At 47.0% G+C, this 24,600-nt stretch overlaps 1 protein-coding gene across 1 annotated transcript in view; it reads left to right on the top strand.

The window, feature by feature from the left end:
* ALPK1 (alpha kinase 1) overlaps window positions 1–24,600 on the top strand; it is a 74,990-nt gene that overhangs the window by 26,839 nt on the left and 23,551 nt on the right. The window contains 2 exon segments of the mRNA XM_066252708.1: window positions 5,404–5,563; window positions 9,475–9,629. Of these exon segments, the coding sequence (XP_066108805.1) occupies window positions 5,479–5,563; window positions 9,475–9,629 (240 nt within the window). The 5' untranslated portion in view covers window positions 5,404–5,478.

Raw genomic sequence — 24,600 nt, 5'->3', positions numbered from 1 at the left:
GAAAAAAAACCCTGCCCCCAGTGAGATTAGTTGGTGGAAGAGACCTTCAGCGTCTCAGGTTACACCCACAGCATTCCTGGATACAGTTTCAAGGAAGCCCCCTGCTGAGATCAGTTAACAAGACTATCACCTGTTAAGAAAACAAACAAATCAAGACTTCAAAACTGCCCAAATCCGAAAGTGGATTACAAATAATAGCTGATACCAACCCATGAAGACCTAAAAATAACACAACTGAAAACTGGAGGCAGACAACACCAAGCCTAGACTCAACCAACTCTACAAATAAAAAAAAAAGAAGAAGAAGATGAGAAAACAAAGGAGTGCAATCCAAATGAAACCACAAGAGACACTTTCGAGAGATGAACTGAGTGATATGGAAATAATCAAACTTCCAGATGCGGAGTTCAAAATAATGATTGTAAGGATGCTTAGGGATCTTAGAACAACAATGGAGGGGGAGTTTGAAAACCTAAATAAAGAAATAGCAAGTATAAAAAAGAATCAGTTGGAGACGACAAATACAATATCAGAAATAAAGACCACAATGGAAGGAATTAAAAACAGGATAGATAGAGCAGAGGATCGAATCAGCGAGTTAGAAGACAACTGGAATGAAGGCATGAAAGCAGAGAAGAAAAGAGAAAAAAGACTCAAAAAGTCAGAGGAAACTCTTAGAGAGCTCTGTGACAACATGAAGAGAAATAACATCCACATCATAGGGGTTCCTGAAGAAGAAGAAAAAGAACAAGGGATAGAGACTTTGTTCAATCATATCATAGCTGAAAACTTCCCTAAATTAATGCAAGAGAAACTCTCACAAATCCAAGAAGCACAGAGGACTCCATTAAAGAGAAACCCAAAGAAACCTACACCAAGACACATCATAATTAAAATACCAAAGCTAAGCAATAAAGAGAAAATATTAAAAGCTGCAAGAGAAAAAAAAGTTATCACCTACAAAGGAGCCCCCATAAGGATGACATCTGACTTCTCAACAGAAATACTTGAGGCCAGAAGGGAATGGCAAGAAATATTCAAAGTAATGCAGAACAAGAACCTACAACCAAGACTACTTTATCCAGCAAGGCTATCGTTTAAAATTGAAGGAGAAATAAAAAGCTTCCCAGACAAAAAACAACTCAAGGAATTCATTACAACCAAACCAATGCTGCAGGAAATATTAAGGGGCCAGGTGTAAACAGATAAAGTGGGAAAAGAATTCAGAAAAAAAAAAAAAGAAAAAGGAATACACCTTTAAAGAAGAAAATGGCAATAAACAACTACATATCAATAATAACCTTAAATGTAAATGGATTAAATGATCCAATCAAAAGACATAGGGTAGCTGCGTGGATAAGAAAACAGGACCCATACATATGTTGTCTACAAGAGACACACCTTAGAACAAAAGACACACACAGATTGAAGGTAAAAGGATGGAAAAAAATGTTTCATGCAAACGGAAATGAAAAAAAAGCTGGGGTAGCAATACTTATATCAGACAAATTGGACTTTAAAACAAAGGATAGAGTAAGAGATAAAGAAGGCCACTACATAATGATAAAGGGAGTAATCCAACAGGAAGATATAACTATTATAAATATCTATGCACCTAATATAGGAGCACCCAAATATATAAAACAGACTTTGATGGATTTAAAGGGCGAGATCAACAGCAATACTATAATAGTAGGGGATTTCAATACCCCACTAACATCACTAGATAGATCCTCAAGAAAGAAAATTAACAAAGAAACAGCAGACTTATTGGAAACACTAGATCAACTCGATTTAATAGATATCTTCAGAACCTTTCACCCTAAAGCAGCAGAATATACATTCTTTTCAAGTGCTCATGGTACATTCACTAGGATAGACCACATGTTAGGGCACAAAAGTGCTCTCAACAAATTTAAGAAGACTGAAATCATATCAAGCACTTTCTCCGATCACAACGGCATGAAACTAGAAATGAATCACAGCAGAAAAGCTCAAAAATTCTCAAACACATGGAAACTAAATAGCAGGGTGTTAAATAATGAATGGATTAAGAATGAGATCAAAGAAGAAATAAAGAAATTCCTAGAAATGAATGACAATGAGCATACAACAACTCAAAATTTATGGGACACAGCGAAAGCAGTGCTGAGAGGGAAGTTCATAGCACTACAGGCACACTTTCAGAAGCTAGAAAAAGCTCAAATAAACAACTTAACCCTGCATCTAAAAGAATTAGAAAAAGAACAGCAAGTAAAGCCCAAATGTAGTAGAAGGAAGGAAATAATAAAGATCAGAGCAGAAATAAATGACATAGAGGCTAAAGAAACAATACAGAGGATCAATGAAACTAGGAGCTGGTTCTTTGAAAAGGTAAACAAGATTGATGAACCTTTAAGTAGACTCACCAAGAAAAAGAGAGAGAGGACTCAAATAAATAAAATTAGAAATGAGAGAGGAGAAATAACAACTGACACAACAGAAATACAAAATATTGTAAGAAAATACTATGAAGAACTGTATGCCAAAAAACTAGACAACCTAGATGAAATGGACAAATTCCTTGAAACGTACAATCTTCCAAAAATCAATCTGGAAGAATCAGAAAACTTAAACAGACCAATTACACCAAAGGAGATCGAAACAGTTATCAAAAAACTCCCAACAAAGAAAAGTCCCGGGCCCGATGGCTTCACAACGGAATTCTACCAAATATTCAAAGAAGAACTAACTCCTATCCTTCTCAAACTATTTCAAAAAATTCAAGAGGAAGGAAGATTTCCAAACTCCTTTTATGAGGCAAGCATAATTCTGATTCCAAAACCAGGCAAAGACCACACAAAGAAAGAAAATTATAGGCCAATATCTCTGATGAATATAGATGCTAAAATCCTCAACAAAATATTAGCAAACCAGATCCAACAATATATGGAAAAAATCATACACCATGATCAAGTGGGATTTATTCTGGGGAGGCAAGGCTGGTACAATATTCGTAAATCAATCAATGTGATTCATCACATAAACAAAAAGAAGGAGAAAAACCATATGATAATTTCAATAGATGCAGAAAAAGCATTTGATAAAATCCAGCACCCATTCATGATCAAAACTCTCAGCAAAGTGGGAATACAGGGAACATACCTCAACATGATAAAAGCCATCTATGAGAAACCCACAGCCAACATCATACTCAATGGGAAAAAATTAAAAGCAATACCCTTAAGATCAGGAACAAGGCAGGGGTGCCCCCTTTCACCACTCTTATTTAACATAGTCCTGGAAGTCCTAGCCACAGCAATCAGACAAGAAGAAGAAATAAAAGGCATTCAAGTTGGAAAAGAAGAAGTAAAACTATCATTATTTGCAGATGATATGATATTGTATATAGAAAACCCTAAAGTCTCAGTCAAAAAACTACTGGACCTGATAAATAAATTCAGCAAAGTGGCAGGATATAAAATCAATACTCAGAAATCAGAAGCATTTTTATACACCAACAATGAACAGTCAGAAAGAGAAATTAAGGAAACAATCCCCTTCACAATTACAACCAAAAAAATAAAGTACCTAGGAGTAAACTTAACCAAGGAGACTAAAGACTTGTACTCGGAAAATTACAAAACATTGATAAAAGAAATCAAGGAAGATACTAACAAGTGGAAGCATATACCGTGTTCATGGTTAGGAAGAATAAACATCATTAAAATGTCTATATTACCCAAAGCAATTTATAAATTCAATGCAATACCAATTAAAATACCAATGACATACTTCAAAGATATAGAACACATATTCCAAAAATTTATATGGAACCAAAAAAGGACACGAATAGCCTCAGCAATCTTAAAAAAGAAGAATAAAGTGGGAGGTATCACACTTCCTGATATCAAGTTATACTACAAGGCCATTGTACTCAAAACAGCCTGGTACTGGCATAAGAACAGGCATATAGATCAATGGAATAGAACAGAGAACCCAGAAATAAACCCACAGTTCTATGGACAACTGATATTTGACAAAGGAGGTAAGGAAATACAATGGAGTAAAGACAGCCTCTTTAACAAATGGTGTTGGGAAAATTGGACAGCTACCTGCAAAAAAATGAAACTAGATCACCAGCTTACACCACTCACAAAAATAAACTCAAAATGGATAAAAGACTTGAATGTAGGCCGTGAAACCATAAGCATCTTAGAAGAAAACATAGGCAGTAAGCTCTCCGACATCTCTCGGAGCAATATATTTGCTGATTTATCTCCACGGGGAAGTGAAATAAAAGACAGAATAAACAAATGGGACTGTATCAAACTAAAAAGCTTTTGCACAGCTAAAGACAACAAGAACAGAATAAAAAGACAAACTACACAATGGGAGAACATATTTGACAATACGTCTGATAAGGGGTTAATAACCAAAATTTATAAAGAACTTGTAAAACTCAACACCAGGAAGACAAACAACCCAATCCAAAAATGGGCAAAAGAGATGAATAGACACTTCTCCAAAGAGGACATACAGATGGCCAATAGGCATATGAAAAAATGCTCAACATCACTAATCATTAGAGAAATGCAAATTAAAACCACAATGAGATATCACCTTACACCAGTCAGAATGGCGCTTATCAACAAAACAACACAGAATAAGTGCTGGCGAGGATGTGGAGAAAAGGGGACCCTCCTGAACTGCTGGTGGGAATGCAGACTGGTGCAGCCACTGTGGAAAACAGTATGGAGATTCCTCAAAAAACTGAAAATCGAACTGCCTTTTGACCCAGCTATCCCACTTTTAAGAATATACCCCAAGGACACCATAGAACAGCTCGAAAAGGAGAAATGCACCCGCATGTTTGTGGCAGCATTGTTCACAATAGCGAAGATCTGGAAACAGCCCAAGTGTCCGTCAGAGGACGAGTGGATTAAAAAACTTTGGTACATATATACTATGGAATACTACTCAGCCATAAGACATGATGACATCGGATCATTTACAATAACATGGATGGACCTTGACAACATTATACGGAGTGAAATAAGTAAATCAGAAAAAAAAAACTGAGATGAATCCATACATAAAAGGGACATAAAAATGAGACTCAGAGACATGAACAAGAATGTGATGGTAACAGGGGCGGGGGGTTGGGGGAGGGGGGATGGGGTGAAGAAGGAGAGAGGGGTTAGGGGAGGGGAGGGGCACAAAGAAAACCAGATAGAAGGTGACAGAAGACAATTTAACTTTGCGGGAGGGGTATACAGCACAATCAAATATCAAAATAATCTAGAGATATTTTCTCTCAACATATGTACCCTGATTTATCAATGTCACTGCATTAAATTTAATAAAAAAATAAATAAAATAAAATAAAATAAAATAAAAAAAGAAAATGATGTCTTCTCCTAGGTAACCGGCCTCGTGGACCAGGGACCCGCATCCTCGCCAAGGGAGGGCCATGGCGGACAGAACAGGGGCTGTGGCATGGTCCTGCAGGAATGCTGGTGCCTGCTGGACCAACCCCGGGGCGTGTCCGGGCCGGACACGCCTGCCAACGGGCAGCACGGAGGTGAGGTCTTCCTGCCCTCTGTCCTCCTCCTGGCAGATGACTAGGCCAGTGGGTCTGGGCGTGCAGGGGAAATGGGTTGCGGGGTGGGGGGAGGGGGAGGCCACTTTGTTGTGGTGAATTGCTGTCAGTTCTCATTTTAGACTTCAGTAAACCAGAGGCTACAAGAAACAGTTTAGTTCAAGAGGAACAAAGGGCCCGAGTGGGCCGGTGCCCGTAAATTTTGTTTATTAAAAATTGAAGCAACTTCTCAATGAACATTCATACGTTTCTTTCAAACTGGGCTTTTGTGCCTTGTCAGCTTCCACAGACACCCTTGCTTTCCATAAATATGTCACCTCACGTGCCCCATCTCCTGTTCTGGATAATCAATACATTTCCCATGATTGTAAAATAAAGGCGCTCGTATGGATAGATGCGTCCCGAATCATTGTCAGGGTTAAAGATTTGGGGGTTTTGCTCACATCATAGTTTGTGCCATTCAGTGTAGATGAGTCATCGTGTGGGAAGTTTCCGTCCCAGTCTAGAGAGTTAACACAATGTACACCTCTCCTGCTGCCCGCTTTGGGAGCAACCTTCTTTCCTTCGATCTCTTTTAATCAGAATAGATTTCCTTCGATTCTGTGTGTTCCTTTTATGTGCTTTTTAAAAAATATATATTTATTTTATTGATTTTAGAAAGAGGAAAGGAGAGAACAAGAGAGAGACAGGAACATCGATCTGTTCCTGTGAGTACCCTGAGCAGGGATTGGACCCACAAACTCTGTGCTGTGGAACAATGCTCTAATCTACAGAGCTATCCTGCCAGGGATATGTGCTTGTAGTGTTTGCAGTGGCTTGTTGCTCCTTGCAGAAGGAAGATCGCACACAACACACACAGTCTCCACCTCTTGTTGTTGACAACGAACTGGGAAAGGTTCTGGGTCTTCTTCCTGGACCCTGTGGGAGGCGCCCAGAGCTATAGGGCGTGTGTCGGTTCCTGTGGAGTCCTACTGCTAGGTTACCTGTCCTGTGCTCCTTTCAAGACAAGACTTCCTCTGTCTGTCGTTCACGCCTGGGTTTACACTGGGCAGGCACACCCCGAGTGACGCTGTTTGCTGTCACAGTCACAGGTCAGCCTGGGCATACTGGCGGGTCCAAGCCTCATTGGGTTGGCTGGGCTCAGCCCATCCAGAGTGCTGCAGGGCTGGGCCAGATGTGCTGGCCCATGGTGTGCTCTACTGTCCCCTGGAGTCTTCTCCTTTGTCCCTCGCCTCTTGTTCTCTCTAGTGAAAGCTGAGTACCCCAGTGGGTGGCATTTTCTTCTTCTTTGTCATCCTACGTGGCACATCATAGAGATCACCAGTTCAGTTCCACATAAGGCAAATCAGGGCCACAAAATCCCTCTGTTGTCCTTGCTTTCCAGGTCAGCTGCAGAGGAAGCTTCTGCTCACAAGGCTGACTGCTGACAGTCTCAGCATTTCCCCATCCCCACGACGTGTGACAAAGTCATACCCAGAGCTGCTCCCCAGCTCCCCAGCAGGTAGTTTCTGAGCAGCTGGTGCTGCGGGTTCTGCTGCCACCAATATGTCCCCGAAGGTTCCAGGACAAAGGCACCTGTTCAGGCCGCTTATGGTGTCAGGCGAGCCAGCAGCCACCTCTGTGGCTTCCCTTCCCTCTCTCTCCACCTGTCCTTCCCTCAAACACTGTCCTGTCAGAGTACAACTTCCCCAGAGATAGGCAAGGAACAAAATCCATACTTTCTAAGAGATATGCTTTAGAAGTATTTTAGAGCCACTTTATTTGGTCTGCCCATTGGACTACCCTCATCTGGCATGACCTGCAGGGAAGAACGGAATGAAGGAGGTAATAATGAATTAGAAACCATAGACATTCTCCGTCATCAAGGAGCCATTTGAAAATACTCAAACTAGTCAGCGCTGGAGCTTGGTGGCTGCTTCCAATCCAGAAGCCACGTCTCTGCTGTTTGATGACAAATGCAGCCCCTGAACTTTGTGCTCAGGACGGAATGTCCAAACCATGTGCCAGGCAGAAGGAGACACTCTTGAGAGTGGACAGGAGTGACCAGTGCAGGGGCCACTTGACAGCCCAAGGCAAGCAGACTGAGAGTCTCCTGACCCTGACTATTTAGAAATTCCATTTAGGAAACTTAAATACAAGTTGGAAAACTTTTCAGAGGTGATCATTGTGTTGGTGGCAGTCAGAGGGCCAGCTTCCCAGCAGATGGTGACTGTCAGGCCCCTTGCCCATAACCCTGCTGTCCTTGCAGGACGCCATCGCACGCTGGATGTGGGAGGAGTCACTCTCTGCAGTCTGTCCAGGTCCTGGTGTGGCTCCCAGCACAGCCCCAGTGCCCACTGGGAGCGAGGATGCAGGAGAGCAACATGGCTGAGGCACAGTTAGGTTTTCTTTCTCTCTTCCTTCTGCTGCCCACCCTCTCCACCAGGCCTCCTCTGCCCTGTGTAGTGCATCTCAGACATCAGACCGGTCTTCCTTTTAGCCACAGGGGGTGACACAGAAGTGAGGAGAGGAAGAGTCTCCAGGAAGCTTGCAGGCCAGTGAGAGCAGTTGAAGTTTCAGAGCAGTGGGACCAGCACTGAAAGGGGCATGCCTGTGGGTGTGAGGGTACCCAAGGGGGCAGCTCAGTGCCATGGGAGGCAGGCCGAGCTGGCGGGAAGTGGCAGTGATTGCCTCAAACTCCGGTTGGTTGACCTGAGCTTGATCTCAGAGGGGTTGGGAGAAACCAATCCAAACAGGGTAAGCAGGCTGTGACCACCACTAAAGAACTAGGTACAGGCCAATGCTCGGACCGACTGTGCTTAGGAAAACGAGGCTCCACACCGTGGAAGATGGGGTGGGTGGGCAAGACTGTACACAGTGAAACAAACAGGAAGTGTAGACAAGGAAGAGGGAAAATGGGTTTCCAAATCCACAGAATTTGATACCCAATTAGATTTGGAGGGAAAGAGAGAACAAAAGTCCAGACTGACTCCTGGTGTCAGACTTGGATGACTTGGTGACCGGTGAGAGCATTCATCAAAGCAGACAATGAAAGGGAACACTGTGCAAAAGGCACTGGGTTCTGTTTCAGGCAGGTTGTCCACATCACAGGCACTTGGACACCATGGCCTTGGGGCGTCCAGATTCCAGCAGGAGCTAGGCAGCATTGAGAGTCACATGTGAACATTTTTTGCAGCCAAGTTTTTAACTAAGCTCACTCTGTAAGATAAAGACAACTAGAAGTAGCCTCTGGTCACTTCACATTGCTTTTGGGTGTCAAGATGAAGAAAAACCCTTCAAGTTTCCAGAGCTTTTTGGATTTACCACGTTTGGAAGGAGACTGTGGACATCTATAAGCAATTAGGTTTGGTGGCCATTAAGAAATGAAATATACCGGCTATTGTGAAACAAGGGCATTTCACAATAAACTGACACCATTTCAAATTTCATTTGGGGTTTTCATGTTCACTTTCTGCACCAAGTGTGTCCACAGCATGAGCTGAGGGCTGGAGAACAAAGAAGTTGTGAGAGTGAGTCCACGTCTCCGGCCCACAAGCCCCAGATGCCACTCCGCCTTTCTCACTTTACAGGGAAAATAATATTTCCTTCATTCTGTCTCTGACTCTTCATGCAGAGTAGTCACTGAAGTGCTTCACTTCCTGCTAAAACCCTTTCTCAATGCCTGACTGCCTCCATTTACCTGCAGGGCAGAGCCAAGCAGGGCCGCCCCGGACAGGGAGCCTCTCTCTATTATTCTGGGAGCCTGGACCGCGGCCCTGACCAGCCAGCAAAAGGCCAGGAAGTGCTTTGGCCACTGAGGAGCTTCATCACAACACGGGGGGGGGGGGGGGGGGGGGGGGGCTTCAGCCTTTTCTCTGAATGCCATTTCCTCTCCTGAACTCTGACCTTTCTAGCGTCACTCCCCAGTGAGCTGAGGACCCTCATCCAGGAGGCCAAGGACATGAAGTGGCCCTTCCTGCCTGAAAAGTGGCAATTCAAAGAAGCTGTGGGCCCGGAGGACAAAACGAACCTGCAGGACCTGCTTGGCGCCTGGTTGCCACAGTTACTGGTAGGAAGACCCATGCCACCTGTCCCTCTGACCCCACCCCAGCCAGGCGTTTAGCTGTAAGTGGTGCAATAGATTGAATTCCTTTGAAGCATAAGAGAACCGCTACCCTGTGGTCACCTCTGCCAGATTGACTAATGTTGGGAAGACAGCTTTTAGAAAATTGTCGCCAGCCCGTGGGACCCGCTGTTGGAAAACCAGGTCAAGTGAAGGGAGGTGGGGGATGGGTACTCCAAGCGTCGAAGCAGGAACCTGTCGTCCCGAAATACTCACCTGCTTGGTGATTGCACTGCGCCTCACTGCATTTTTGCTTTAAAATGCTACTTTCTAAAAGTTGGGTAGCTTAAAAGGCAAAAGTAGGTTTACAGATGTTCTTACGGAAAATAGTATGATACTTAATAAATGATAATACAAGGATAAACTCTATTTGGCGTACTGACCACCGTACTCCTACTTTCCCCCGCCCTGTACATTAATTCGCCACTGCTCCATCCGTGTGACTGGTGGTATGAGCTACTGCAGCCTGGCAGGTCCCCTCCCAGACCTGAGGTCTGTACCCTATCTCCTCATGGTTCAGCCTGTTCAAGAAATGTCACATCAAAGCCATTGACATACTTGTTCCTAAATGTACTCGCTCGGAAGATCCTAACTAGCCCTCCACAGAGACCACAGAGCCTCAGAGCGGACAGAACATAAATCGGGTCTGGGTTCGGGTCTCAGCTAGGGTTCTGAGGAAGCCTCAGGGACACCAGCTTCCTTTTCAGAAACATTGTTTCTGACCCACGTTGTCAAAGGTCAGTGTCGAGGAAGAGAGTGCACTAGCTTCTATGCATTTTTTTTTCCACATAAAAATATGTTTGTCTGGAGACCAGAAATTAAAAGCAATGACAATATCCTAATTTTTTTACTTTGTAGGTTTACATGGGAAGATGTTTGGGGCCACCTCCAAATAAATGTATAGACACTGTCTTTGCCTTCAAAACAAAAATCTAGGAAAGACCCTGATCTACATACACATCACAGCATCTCTGAAGGTTTAATACAGGGGTTCCCAAACTTTTTACACAGGGGGCCAGTTCACTGTCCCTCAGACTGTTGGAGGGCCGGACTATAAAAAAAACTATGAACAAATTCCTATGCACACTGCACATATCTTATTTTAAAGTAAAAAAACAAAACAGGAACAAATACAATATTTAAAATAAAGAACAAGTAAATTTAAATCAACAAACTGACCAGTATTTCAATGGGAACTATGGGCCTGCTTTTGGCTAATGAGATGGTCAACGTGCTCCTCTCACTGACCACCAATGAAAGAGATGCCCCTTCCGGAAGTGCAGCGGGGCCATATAAATGGCCTCAGGGAGCCAGCCGCATGCGGCCCGCGGGCAGTAGTTTGGGGACCCCTGGCTTAATAGAAGCAGTAAAGCCTCTAACCTCCCCCAACCCCTAGAGAAGCACACAGACCTGCTGGGTCAAGCAGCCCAGGGCTGCAGGTGAGGAATGTGGGCGGTGGGAAGAACGTGCGGGTGCGCAGGGTCTGCGTGAGCCCACGGTGGGAATGGCTGTGAGGAGTGGAGAAAGACAACTGTGAGTTAGGTACGGCTGAGCAGTTTACAGAGTGCTTGTGCAAGCATCATCTCAAATTCTGGAAACAGCCTTCCAGCGATTATTACCATTATCATCCCAGTTTACCAATGAGGACACTGTGGTGCAGGGAGTTGGCTCTGCCCAGAAGACGGCCAGTGAAGGTGGTGACACATAGCCCTTCTCCCTGGAGAGGCCGCAGGTGAGGACCTCTGAGGCGGGCTCATTCTGAAGGAAGCCCGGCAGTGACAGAAAAGCTCCCCCTGCCCCACTACCAGGCCTGGGCACACTGGCTCTTCTGCACTTGAAATGTGGCATATAGGACTGAAGACCTGAGGTTATTTTCTTAGTTTTAATTTTTTTTTTTTTTTAATTTCTACCTAAATAGCCACGTGTGGCTAAGGTGACATGTCAGAGGCGGAGCAGGGTCACCTGGAAATGCTGGGAAACTCCCTCCTGGCCCGTCCCAGTCACCAAGTCAACGGCGCTGGGCGGGGGGGGGGGGGGGGGGGGGGGGGGGGGGGGGGGGGGGGGGGGGGGGGGGGGGGGGGGGGTTCTGTCCACCAGTGCCGGACAAGCGCTCAGAGGCTGCAAGGCTGGCGTGGGTGTGGGAGCCCTGTGCCAACGGAAGAGGGGGTGGTGACCAGGGGACAGGCTGGTGCCTGAGCAGGGATGTGGCGAGAGGGGCAGTGCATGGAGAGGGGACCCGTGGGAAGGGGGTGGGACACCAGTTGGAAGAGAAACTTCTTTCCCGTCTCCTCCGAGGACTAGGGGTTGGCTGCACGCGCGCAGAAAGCTCTGGGTGGGTGGCGGCAGGTGGAAACTCGACGAGGCTCCAAAGAAGGAGAGGGCAAGGCCCCTGCCTTCACTTGTGGGCCTAGAAAGTCCTGCAGCCTCCGCTAGACGGTACCCAGAGCAGCCTCTCCCACAGCCCAGCGAGCTGAGTGCGCACGCGCAGCCACCACTCCTGCGGACTCAGGTGCGGCGGGTCGCGCGCAGGAGTGAATCACGTGCTCTGTTCACACAGAGAGTGCAGCACGCGGGACTTCTGTCACCTCAGTGCCTCGCTTGCTGAAAGGAATGGAGGAAGTGTCAGGATTTGTGTGTCTCCATAGGCCATCAGTTTCAATATTAGACTTTTTGGAGGCTGACAGCCAACTTTTTTTATTCAGTGCGAAGAGGAGAGGCAGAGACAGAGAGAGACTCCCACATGCAACCCAACCGGGATACACCCTGCCAGCCCACTAGGGGGTGATGCTCTACCCAGATGGGCTGCTACTCCGTTGCTCAGTAACCAAACTATTCTTAGTGCCTGAGGCAGAAGCCATGAAGCCATCTTCAGCGCCCAGGGCCAACTCATTCCAATCTAGCTGGGAGGGGAAGAGAGAGAGTGAGAGAAAGAAGTGAGAAGGGGAGAAGCAGATGGGCACTTCTCCTTTGTGCCCTGACTGGGAATGGAACCTGGAACATCCACACGCCAGGCCAATGCTCTACCACTGAGCCAACCGGCCAGGACTAGGATGGCCAACTTTTAACTATCAGTTAATTGTCACATAAAAACCAGTCAAAGGATACTGACTTGTGTATTCAGTTTTCTCTTCTTACAGTTTTTTTTATAAACCTAAACTTTGTATGATTTTTTTCCATAAAATCTTTTTTCCTCCAGGGTTGTTTATGACGTTAGTCTCTTAGGCTGATCTGAATCAGACAAGATTATTTGGGTTTTGTGCTTTGCTTGCTGCCACACCCCCATCGGTCCTCCCGTGTGTGACCACGGGCAGAAGTGCGTGGCAGGGACCACCCTCCCTCACAGCCACACAGAGCTGGGCCCTCCCCAGAAACCCAGAGGCGTAAGGCGAATGCAGCAGAGTGGTGGCAGCGGTGCTGCGGGGGCAGCCTCTCCCAGGTAGAGGGTCCCTCCCGAGGTGGCGCAGTGATTTATTACTAAAGCATCTGCGGACGGTGCAGCTGCCCCTGGGAGACAAAGCAGAACCCAGGTCGCGGTCCGTGGATCGCAAGCTCAGCTTCACGCCGTTCCCGGCCATTCAGGGGTGCCCTCCTGTTCAGGGTGACCATCATCCAACTGTCTTATTGCCATAGAAATGCCTTGCGGCTTTGAAGTGGTATTTCATCTTCATCGCTGATTTATATCCCAGGGCTATTGTGCTGTGGGGAAAAATGGGGGGGCCTTTGTGTTTTCCATTTAATTGTGTCTCGCCTGACACTTTGACCTGTATTATTAGTATGAGTCAGAAAAAGGATTTTCTCCCTCTCTTATTTAAAAATAAAATTTCAAGGGAAAGTAAGCTCTCCTTCAGCTCTTTTCACTCACAACAATGTTTACCTCTGAGAGGCAGAGATGAAAAGCACCAGCAACGTTTTCAAGTGCTAGAGAGGGCATTTTGGTGTCTGAAAGAGAACAGTGAGGCTCTTATAAATATCATTCAGCAAAACCTTTGATGGATTTTTCAAAAGTACTGAAGGCATTTAGCTTCTGTGTCAGGCGGGCGCAGCTCTAACGGGGAACCCGGCAGGGCTGCACAGGCCCAGGGGACAGGCCCGGCCTCTGTGCGGACACACCTTTGTTTCCAATAACTCTCACTTTTCTGAAAAGAACAATTTCTGCACAATGAACAGAAAATATGAAAATAAAGCTTTTAAAAGGTCGATGGGCATGCTTGACCGTTGGGACTGAGCCGTCCAGAGGACGGTGGGACAAACACCTGGTGACCACTCCCCTGGCTCTCACGAGATCAGCAGAGGGAGGACGACTGGGTTTCGAGTGGCCCCACAGTGACATGAGGGCAATTTATGACTGGTTTGCTGCAGTGCCATCCGCGGAGAGGAAGCTGCTGAGAACGAGGGTCTTTCTCCCATTTTCTTCTCACTTTTACTACCTCCATCATGGGTGATCTGACAGTGGTTACAGCACAGATATTTTGGGCAATATCCATGCTACTTTGCAGTTATTTCAAGAAAGAGCAAAAAATAAATGCTTAGTTGCTTTTTTGCATGCTATCTTGGGTGAAAAAAAAATCTGTGAATAAATAAAGTTTGATAAATTTAGCTTCCAGAATAATTTTTTCTAATATGTCTCTTCAGGTAACCTTGGTACTTTAATTTATTGATGTTTTTATTGTTGAAAAACTTAAAATATTGAAGGATCACAAATTAAAACATAAATAAACATGAAGGAATATAGATTGGGTCATTGCAAGATGACAAGGAAATGTTTTAAAAATCTCTAGTGTGCTTTAGGAAAAAATAACTGAAGTATGAATGCATCAGGAAGTGAGCTGTCAAGTTGGAAAGAGACGTGGTGTAGAGACCAGGTCCCGGGCGGGATGCTCTCTGTGGAAACAGCAAAGGTCCCCCCATCAATAAGCTCTGGATTCTTAACACTGACCAAGAAACCATTTATTCCAGGACCCAGTTCTCATATTAATGACAGAGGATTCAAGAGCAGTGGTTAAGGTCCTTTGGATGATCAGTCTTTCAGCAATTGATTTTCTTAAATGAAGTTTTCGTCTTCAACCAGGTGCTCTGTGGTTCCAATAGCTTAGAGCTTTTCCATCAGGAGGCAAAAAGTACAGTGAATGCAAACTGCATATCCATTCCTTCACTCAGCAAAACTTTATTGTAATCATGTGCCAGACACTTGATTTAGAGCTCGAAGAGGAACGCAGACAAAACCAGCCTCCTCGCATGGCCTGGGCTACCAGAGAGGGGAGCAGGGCCACCCTGTGTCAAAGGCCTGCGTGTTAGGTGGCCTCTCATTTGTTGACCACCTAACATGTGGCAGGTGTTCCACACATTCCTCCACCATCACAGGCTTGGCCATGTGACCATCTCAGCCAATGAAATAGGATGAGTTGTGACAGAGGCCTGCAGCTTGTGAAACTGTCATGAATTCCGCAATTGGACTCTTCTCTGCTCCAGCCCAGACCCACAGGAGACAGTGAGAGGGGGGGCAGTCTCTGAGCTGGGGCCAGACCGCAGCCAGACAGAATGTGGGGAGTCAGAGAAGAGCTCCTTCTTTAAGAACAGGACAGTGAAGCATGAAGACTGTGTTGTGACATGGGAACCATTTCCTATGTCCACACTTCATAATTCGGTGGTCTAGGATAGTGGTCCCCAGCCCCCGGGCCGTGGACCGGTACCGGTCCATGGGCCATTTGGTACCGGTCCGCAGAGAAAGAATAAATAACTTACATTATTTCTGTTTTATTTATATTTAAGTCTGAACGATGTTTTATTTTTTATTTTATTTATTTTATTTTTTATTTTTTTTGTTTTGTTTTGCATTTTTCTGAAGCTGGAAACGGGGAGAGACAGTCAGACAGACTCCCGCATGCGCCCGACCGGGATCCACCCAGCACGCCCACCATGGGGCGACGCTCTGCCCACCAGGGCGTCGCCATGTTGCGACCAGAGCCACTCTAGCGCCTGGGGCAGAGGCCACAGAGCCATCCCCAGCGCCCGGGCCATCTTTGCTCCGATGGAGCCTTGGCTGCTGCGGGAGGGGAAGAGAGAGACAGAGAGGAAGGCGCGGCGGAGGGGTGGAGAAGCAAATGGGCGCTTCTCCTGTGTGCCCTGGCCGGGAATCGAACCCGGGTCCTCCGCACGCTAGGCTGACGCTCTACCGCTGAGCCAACCGGCCAGGGCCTGAACGATGTTTTATTTTTTAAAAATGACCAGATTCCCTCTGTTACATCCGTCTAAGACTCACTCTTGACGCTTGTCTCAGTCACGTGATACATTTATCCATCCCACCCTAAAGGCTGGTCTGTGAAAATATTTTCTGACATTAAACTGGTCCATGGCCCAAAAAAGGTTGGGGACCACTGATCTAGGATGTTTCATAAAGCAAGGCTAACCCTTATTGACTGAACATTTTTTTCTACTATGCTTATATGAATGTGGTTCTCTTGGATTAAAAATTGTACAGTGACAACAGTCCCATTGGTTTCTCTAAGTAGGCATCACTGTCAGAATTACAGTGGGGACAATTATGCCCTTAACCCCCTCAGTGATAACGACTACTTTAGGGCTAAGTGAAAAGCCTTGCATCTCTATCTGCTACGACTTCAGGATATGGTTTTGGTGACAAGGACAGTCTGGGTAAAGTTGCAGTACAGGTCGAAGTTGGGGAGGCCGACTTGGGAGCAGGGTCTGGGTGCTAGTCCTGAGGCTGTCCCTTATTAGCTTTGTCATCATGGGCGACAGATGGACCAAAGCTGCAGACTTTCATCCTCCTGCCTCTGGGTGGTAATAACTGAACCTCTTTCAGGGGCTGTTTGAGGGTAAAGTGAGTGGATAACTTAGGGTGTTCAGTGCCTGGCATTTAAAACATGGTTGCTATTGTCATCATGTGTGCCAGATGACAAAGGGACATGGCGTAGGGCCAGATGGGATACAGTTCTAGTTACATAGGTATGTGGACGGAGCATGAGACAGCTGTAGCTATGAAGAGGCTATTCATAGCACACTGTCCTGGAGAAGGTGGAGAAAGGATCGAGTATAAAGGTGGGGGTTGGCCTTAACCAGCCAACAGGAAGGCAGGTGAGACCTGGGAAATAGTGCCGGGGGCTGGCACACCTGGCAGTGGCAGCAAGGATCATGGTGAAGTAAGACCCAGGCCAGCCACTGGGCGCAAGGCTGTTGGGGGCTGCAGCAGGTTGTCAGGCTCGCTCGGGGACCCACCTCAGGTTGTGGTCATAAATCTAGTGTCAAGTTTGTGTGTTTCTGTAGCTTGACTTGCTGGCTTGGGTGGAAGCTCAGGTTAGACAGAGAATTAGGTATAATTTGGGAATTTTAAGTGACCGTAAGTAACACTCGCCTTCCCCTCCTGTGTTCAGAACCCACGGAAGGACAGACGCAGCACTCATGTTGGTGGGTAGAAGATGGAGCTCTGGATATCCAGACGGGGGCTGGAGAAGTCTTCAGTTAGATTCGTGTTGCTGCCGGCAGGCCCCTCTTTCTGCAGAACAGGAAGGAAGGTGTGTAGAAGGAGAGAAAGCACTGAGCCAGGTCAGCCACTGCAGTACACCAGATCAGGTAACTCACCCCACCTCCAGCAGGGAAGAGGGTGAAGATCAGGCGGGCTCGGGGTTCTAAGATCCAGTGCACCTTGACTCACTGGCTACACCTGCAGAGACTCTGCTTTAAATGGCGTGGAATGCCACCTGCATTTTTTTTTGTATTTTTCCAAAGCTAGAAACAGGGAGGCAGTCAGACAGACTCCCGCATACGCCCGACCAGGATCCACCGGGCATGCCCACCAGGGGGCGATGCTCTGCCCATCCGGGGCATCGCTCTGTCGCGACCAGAGCCACTCTAGCGCCTGGGGCAGAGGCCAAGGAGCCATCCCCAGCGCCCGGGCCATCTTTTGCTCCAATGGAGCCTTGGCTGTGGGAGGGGAAGAGAGAGACAGAGAGGAAGGAGAGGGGGAGGGGTGGAGAAGCAGATGGGCGCTTCTCCTGTGTGCCCTGGCCGGGAATTGAACCCGGGACTTCCGCACGCCAGGCCGACGCTCTACCACTGAGCCAACCGGCCAGGGCCGCCACCTGCATTTTTTACACACCTCCCCAAACCCAGGTTGATCCCAATATAAAGCCAACATTTTCCTTTAACAATGAACATGGTTAGAATTGTTAGACAAATACAATAGAAAAAAAACCAGCAAAGGAGTTGGGAATGCTTTTTAAAAATTCGTTACATTGAGACTCCGACGGATCTACCATATCATGCTTTTTACTTAAAAAAAAAAAAATTTACATTTCTTTTGAATGCTGATGAACAGGAGACACCAAATCTTTTTCACCTGCAAACTACTACCTTCTTTATTAGATCTCGCTAATAACACTGTTTTGTCTTTTTCCAAATAGCTCCAGATATATGGAAAAGATTTATATAGGCGGATGGAGATCCTCAAACCCCTCAGCGAGATCTTCTGAGAATGGCTTTTAAGATACCTAGAGGCAGAAAAAGCCCAATAGAGATCAGGGGAACTACCAGCTTTTAGGATACACCCTTAAAGGCTCCAACGCCCCAAAGGGGTCTCATAGGATACCATCTGGGTCCTACTTCAATAGTGGAAAGGAAGGTCATTGAGCTAAAGCCTGCCAATACACGCCTCTGCTGTGAGGAAACAGGGACACTGGAAGGTGGGCTTCCCCCTCGCTCCTCTAAGGGAGGGTTCAGTCTCTTCCAGCCCTGCTCCAGCCACCTATGACCTAACCTTGCCCAGAAAGCTGGGGTTTGCCACTGAATGCTGAAGGTGCCCAGGATCGTCGGCCCCATCTACAACACTGTGGACGAGACTAGGGTATTTCTTCCAAGAAGCAGGTAAACTGATCTCATTTGCACAAGGGCCACTTAACTATGTTTTGCCTGAATAGTCAGGTTTTTTATTCTTCCCTCAAAGATCTCTGTTGTGGGTGTTGATAGTCCTATTTTCTGCTGCTTTGCTTAATATATAGTGTTTCCTTTATCCCTCCTACCTCAATGCCCCACTCATATTTCAGGCTGGGACCTACTCCTAATTTAGAGCTCTCTTTCCTCCTTTTGCCAACTTGTATTATGAATTTACCTTTGCCACCCAGCTTAGTGTATCCCAAGGTTCTCTTTACTATGCCACAGTCACAGAGCTCCAGGGAAAAGCAACCTGGTCTCAACTCTCCAGGCAGAGGAGAACAGAAACTCCATATCCACACATGCTGCAAATGGCTTTTTCCAGTCAACCTGAATCATTACCAGCTAGAAGCAATGGTCATTGGGACTTGGACATGAGCTGCAAAGTATAGAATGGTGACAACAATTCCAGTGCCATGCGGACTTTTCCTGTGGGGAACTTTCCTGGACTCCTGCTCCCTGTGACAGCTCCTAACAGACTGAACTGTGGTTGGGTTGCATTTTTCAGTGATTTGGCATGGTGATGGGGCCAACTTGGACTTGGTGAACATGTTAAGGACACTACTCTTTTATGGATTCTTGCTGTATTGGCCAAGAGTTTGCTTAAAGGCTTTTAATCACTGTAAAAAAAAATAGAGGACTGGATGAAGAAGATGGGGCACATATACACCATGGTATACTAGTCAGCTAGGAGAAATGATGACATCGGATCACTTAGAGCGGAATGGTGGAGTCTTGGTAGCATTGTGCGGGGTAAAATAAGCGAATCAGAAAAAAACAGGAACTGCAGGATTCCATACACTGGTGGGACATAAAAGCGAGACTAAGAGGCATGGACAGGAGTGTGGTGGTTACGGGGGGTGGGGGGAGGGAAGGAGGGAGAGGGAGAAGGAGAGGGGTACAGAGAGAACTGGATGGAGGGTGGCAGAGGACGATCTCTCTTTGGGTGATGGGTATGCAACAGAACTAAATGACAAGATAACCTGGAAATGTTTTCTTTGAATGTATGTACCCTGATTTATTGATGTCACCCCATTAAAACAAAAATTTATTTATAAAAAAAATCTGTTACATTGATGCACCATGGGATTCAAAGAGGCAGGTGAGGACAGGAGGGGTAGGTGACAGAGTGTGAAAGTCCCCGAGAGCTGTGGAGTGGTCGGAGCTGGCGTGCTGAGGTCTGGAGCTGGGAGACGGGGAGTAGATGTTTGAGTTCAGATTCTGTAATGCTGCTGAAATGGCAAGTGCTAAGGTCCGACTGACCGAGGGAGTAGATGCAAGGCTGGCCATAGAATGGTCACTGGGGCAGGAAAGCCATGGCAGGGGTAACCTGGGTGCTGGGTGCATCAATGTGGATGTTAAAATCACCAGGAGAGGTGATGGTGTTACCCCTTCAGCCCCCTCCAGGACAGTGGCCGGGCACGCAGATGCACAGCCCCGGGTGGTTGTGTACTTTGGAGCTCCTTTCTTTTTCTTAAGCAGAGAGACGTGTCGTTTACAGTAGATCTGGCAGGGGTGGGGGTGTGAGAGTCAAAGTGCAACCTTAAGGCACTGAGACAGAGAAGATTACAGCTATTTTCGTGATGAACTGATACAATGAAGGGAGGAGAACCAGGGACAAGTTCTCAGGTCCTGGGTCTCAGCCTTCAGACAGTGTCACGTTTTTCCTGCTCCTTCTCACACGTCAGTAGGAGATGGACCTGGAGCACCTGACCCAAGTTGTCCCGTGTGGTGGCTGCATCCTCCGCAGCGCCCGCCCAGGCCAGTGCACAGCTATGCAGCCGCATCAGTCCCTTCTCACCTGTTTGCTCTGTGACCCCTCACCTCGGGGCACCACCCTCCCCACCAGACTCCAGTTCCCCAATTTGCTCAGTAACCTTAATTTCCCTGTCCTCTGCTCCTGGCAACAGACATGCCAGGTGACTTCTGTTCTGAGGCCCCTCTCTCCGCCCCCCAGAGATCAGCGGCTATTGTCATTGCTGGAAGCACATCTCAGCTTTGAACCCATCGCGGGGACTGAGGACTGGGACACACACTGAGACTGGGCATCAGGAGGGCTGGCGCTAATGCCAGCAGCCATGAGCACGGCACACGTGTCCTTGCTGCTGTTCAGCAAAAGCCCTTGGATAGGCTCTTCAGCATTTTTTTAATCACCCGCGTATTGAAATCTCATTGTGCAGTTTAATTCCTTTACCACCTGACTCAGCCTCCCAACCCCAAAGTTCCCTTTGTGCCTTAAACCCAATTAGAACCTGAATTTCCCATCCCGGAGACAGATGTGAAGGGACCAGTATGTGTCGTGCGCACATCTGTGGGCCTGTCCCCATGGGCACCCAGCATGTCCCCTTATCTGCAGCCATGGATGTGGACTCACATGGGGTCATGCAACAAGGACAACACAATTTGGTGGCCATGTGGACAGGCGTCCCTGAGTGGGCGGCTGAGGAAAGATAAAGGAAGAGCATTCCTGTTTGTTTTAGTCTTGAGTTATCTGATGTTGGGTCAACACTAAGTTCTGTTACAGTTACGCTATCTAGAAAGGTCACACTTCTGAGGGCTCTGCAATGGCAGGCCATGGGTGGGCCCAAAACCCAACAGAAAGAACCCAGATCAGACTCCCGTAGACAGCAGCATATGACAGGCTGTGCTGCGGACAGTGGGCTGGGCAGGTGGAGGGGTTCTTCAGTGGGGTGAGGCCAGGGCTCACTGCATGCTAACAGGACTGCAGAATCAGGCTGTTTCCCTGTGGGGACTGCTCTGTGCTGTCCCCTTGCCACACATTCAGGCCTCTTTCATCCCTCCCACCTGCAGCCAGGGGCTCCTGGCTTCCCTGGGAGATGTTCCCGGGATGCTGGTGACTCTGCTCCACTGCTGAGGAATTCACCACCCTGCCCTTGGCAGCGAATGAAAGTGGGTGTGAATTTCTCAGAGGGCCATCAGCCCAAGGGAATGAACCCCTAGAGCTGCTGTTCCGCCCAGCGGCGCCAGTCAGAGCGGGAGAGAAGCCGGTGGCAGACAGGACAGAGCCTCTACATGCTGACCCCCTGCATCCTCCCTGGGCAGGAGCCTGGAGGGAGCTTAGTCATGCAGCTGCGCGGGGCCTCCAGGGCCTCCAGAACGGCTTCCTTCAGGGTTCCCACAATGCTATTGAAGTGCTTATTTTCCTCCTGAAGAGACACAAACAGATGCAAACTTCTGTAAACACTTTAGAAATGAATTCAGCGAGTTTGGCCTCTCAGCAGTGCTCAATGGCTGACAGAAAAATGTCTAATTAGTGCAAGTGGAAATAATAGGGCCACTTGGACCCCTTCCATCTCCTCCAAGTCTGCTTTCCAAGGGGCTCAAAGGGCCTTTGTCTGGCAGGTCACCCTCTCTGGGGCTTTTGTGTTCCAGCCTATTAAGAATAGAAGGGGAAAATGGGTGAGGCCATGTTCTCGGCTCAGAGACTCCAGGCGTCAGTGAGGGACAGAGCAGTGTTTGCAGCGGGTTCACAGGTGCGGGCAGGCGGAGCCCTGCTAGAGTAGGCCCAGAGCCACCCGCACGTGTGCAGGGAGAGGGAGCCCCCACCCACCAGAGCCGTCACCCCTTCATCTCAGTTTCCTGAGAGTGGGTGAGGAGAATAAAGGTATTTTTTAAAACTGGAGAGATAGCCATTTTCTGAGATAAACGTGTTAGGGGTCGGATGCATGACCATTATCTCCTATTAGCTCTCTGAGGAATTCCGCCGACACGGATTTAGGAGACTGTCTTTCTTGTTGCTGTTTTGTCATAGATGGCAGTGAGACTGCATGAACTGAGGTTTTTTCCTGTTTCTCTCTAATGTTCCTTGTCATTTATCCAGCACCCACAGTGTGCCAGGCTCTGTGGTGAGCATTCCACTTGCGTTTCCTCTTAGCCTGAGACAGCAGCACATAGAAATCATCCCATTTCACCGATGAGGTCTCTCAGACACAGGTAGTTAGGAGACCCACTGGGCAAGGACCCAAACTCAGATGCTGGTGTTGTAGTATTTCATCTCGGACATTGTAGTATTTATTTATAGAACTCAGTTTGGAGCATTTTTTATATCTCCCATATCCCTAATCCCATCCAACTGTCACTACCATCTTTAACTGTGAAACACACGAGGTCATTTCTTTTTTTTTTTTAATAAATAAATTTTTATTTAAATGGGGTGACATCAATAAATCAGGCTACATATATTCAAAGAAAACATTTCCAGGTTATTTTGTCATTTAGTTCTGTTGCATACCTATCACCCAAAGAGAGATCGTCCTCCGTCACCCTCTATCCAATTTTCTTTGTACCCCTCCCCCTCCCCCCCCCCTCCGTCCCTCCCCCCACCCCCCATAACCACCACACTCCTGTCCATGTCTCTTAGTCTCACTTTTATGTCCCACCAATGTATGGAATCCTGCAGTTCTTGTTTTTTTCTGATTCACTTATTTCACTCCGCATAATGTTATCAAGATTCCACCAATCTGCTGTAAGTGATTCGATGTCATCATTTCTTCTAGCTGACTAGTATACCATGGTATATATGTGCCCCATCTTCTTTATCCAGCCTTCTATTTTTTTACAGTGATTAAAAGCCTTTAAAATTATTTTTTTATTTATTTATTCATTTTGGAGAGGAGAGAGAGAAGTAGAGAGAGAGACAAAGAGGGAGAGCGAGGAGAGAGAGACAGGGAGATAGAAGAGGGGAGGAGCTGGAAGCATCAACTCCCATATGTGCCTTGACCAGGCAAGCCCAGGGTTTCGAACCGGCATTTCTATTGATGCTTTTTCTCTGCATTATGGGTTTATTTCAGTCTGGTAGTTCTTTTTTCTTTTTTGTGACAGAGACAGTGAGAGAGACAGAGAGGTACAAATAGGGACAGACAAACAGGAAGGGAGAGAGACGAGAAGCATCAATTCTTCGTTGTAGCACCTTAGTTGTTCATTGATTGCTTTCTCATATGTGCCTTGACCAGGGGGCTACAGCAGACCAAGTGACCCCTTGCTCAAGCCAGCGACCTTGGGCTCAAACCAGTGACCCTGCACTCAAGCCGAATGAGCCCGTGCTCCAGCTGGCAATCTCAGGGTTTTGAACCTGGGTCCTCTGTGTGCCAGTCCAACACTCTATCCACTGTGCCACTGCCTGGTCAGGCCAGTCTGGTAATTCTTGACCAGATGTGAGATATTGTAAATTTTATCTTATATAATGTTGGAGGACTTGTATACCTATAAATATTTCTGAGCTTTGTTCTGGGACCTAGTCAGGTTAGGAAATAATTTGGTCCTTTCCAAGTTGGCTTCTAAACTTTCAGATTGAGCCAAGAGCCGTGTTCCCCTGTAGTTAGTTCTGTCTCACCGCTGAAGGGATGCCCCTCAGAATGCCCCACCCTGCCTGACCTGTGGTGGCGCAGTGGATAAAGCATCGACCTGGGACACTGAGGTCGCCGGTTCAAAACCCTGGAATTACCTGGTCAAGGCACATATGGAGTTGATGCTTCCTGCTCCTCCCCTCTTCTTTCTCTCTCTCTCTTTCTCCTCCTTCTCTCCTCTTCAAAATAAATAAATAAAGTCTTAAAAAAAAAAAGAATGCCCCACCCTGGGAGCAGCTGGTGAGGCTGAAGATGCCCACTGTCCCCGTCAGCTCAGCTGCTCTCCCGGCCTGGATGCTGTCTTCCCTGAGGAGCTGTTGAGAATTCTGCTGGAGACTCAAGGGGACCCTCTGCAGCTCCCAGACTCTTACAACCTCCCTCTACTCAACTCAGGAAGACCAATCCAGGGGTTGCAGTGACTTGCAAAGTGTCCTCGCAGCTCGTGAGGAACGCCCGGCAGAGTCACCCCACCCAACTGCCAATGTCATTTGTTCTCCTGGCACTGACTTTTGCTAGAGAATTTCTTTTTTTAAAAAAGATTCAGTGAGAAGAGAGGAGGCAGAGACAGAATCCCACATGCACCCAACTGGGATCCACCCGGAAAGCCC

Source organism: Saccopteryx bilineata, chromosome 1 (genome assembly GCF_036850765.1).
Source record: "Saccopteryx bilineata isolate mSacBil1 chromosome 1, mSacBil1_pri_phased_curated, whole genome shotgun sequence".
Lineage (NCBI taxonomy): Eukaryota > Metazoa > Chordata > Mammalia > Chiroptera > Emballonuridae > Saccopteryx > Saccopteryx bilineata.
The sequence above is the reverse complement of the archived record's forward strand: the minus strand, read 5'-3'. Positions and strand labels throughout refer to the sequence as shown.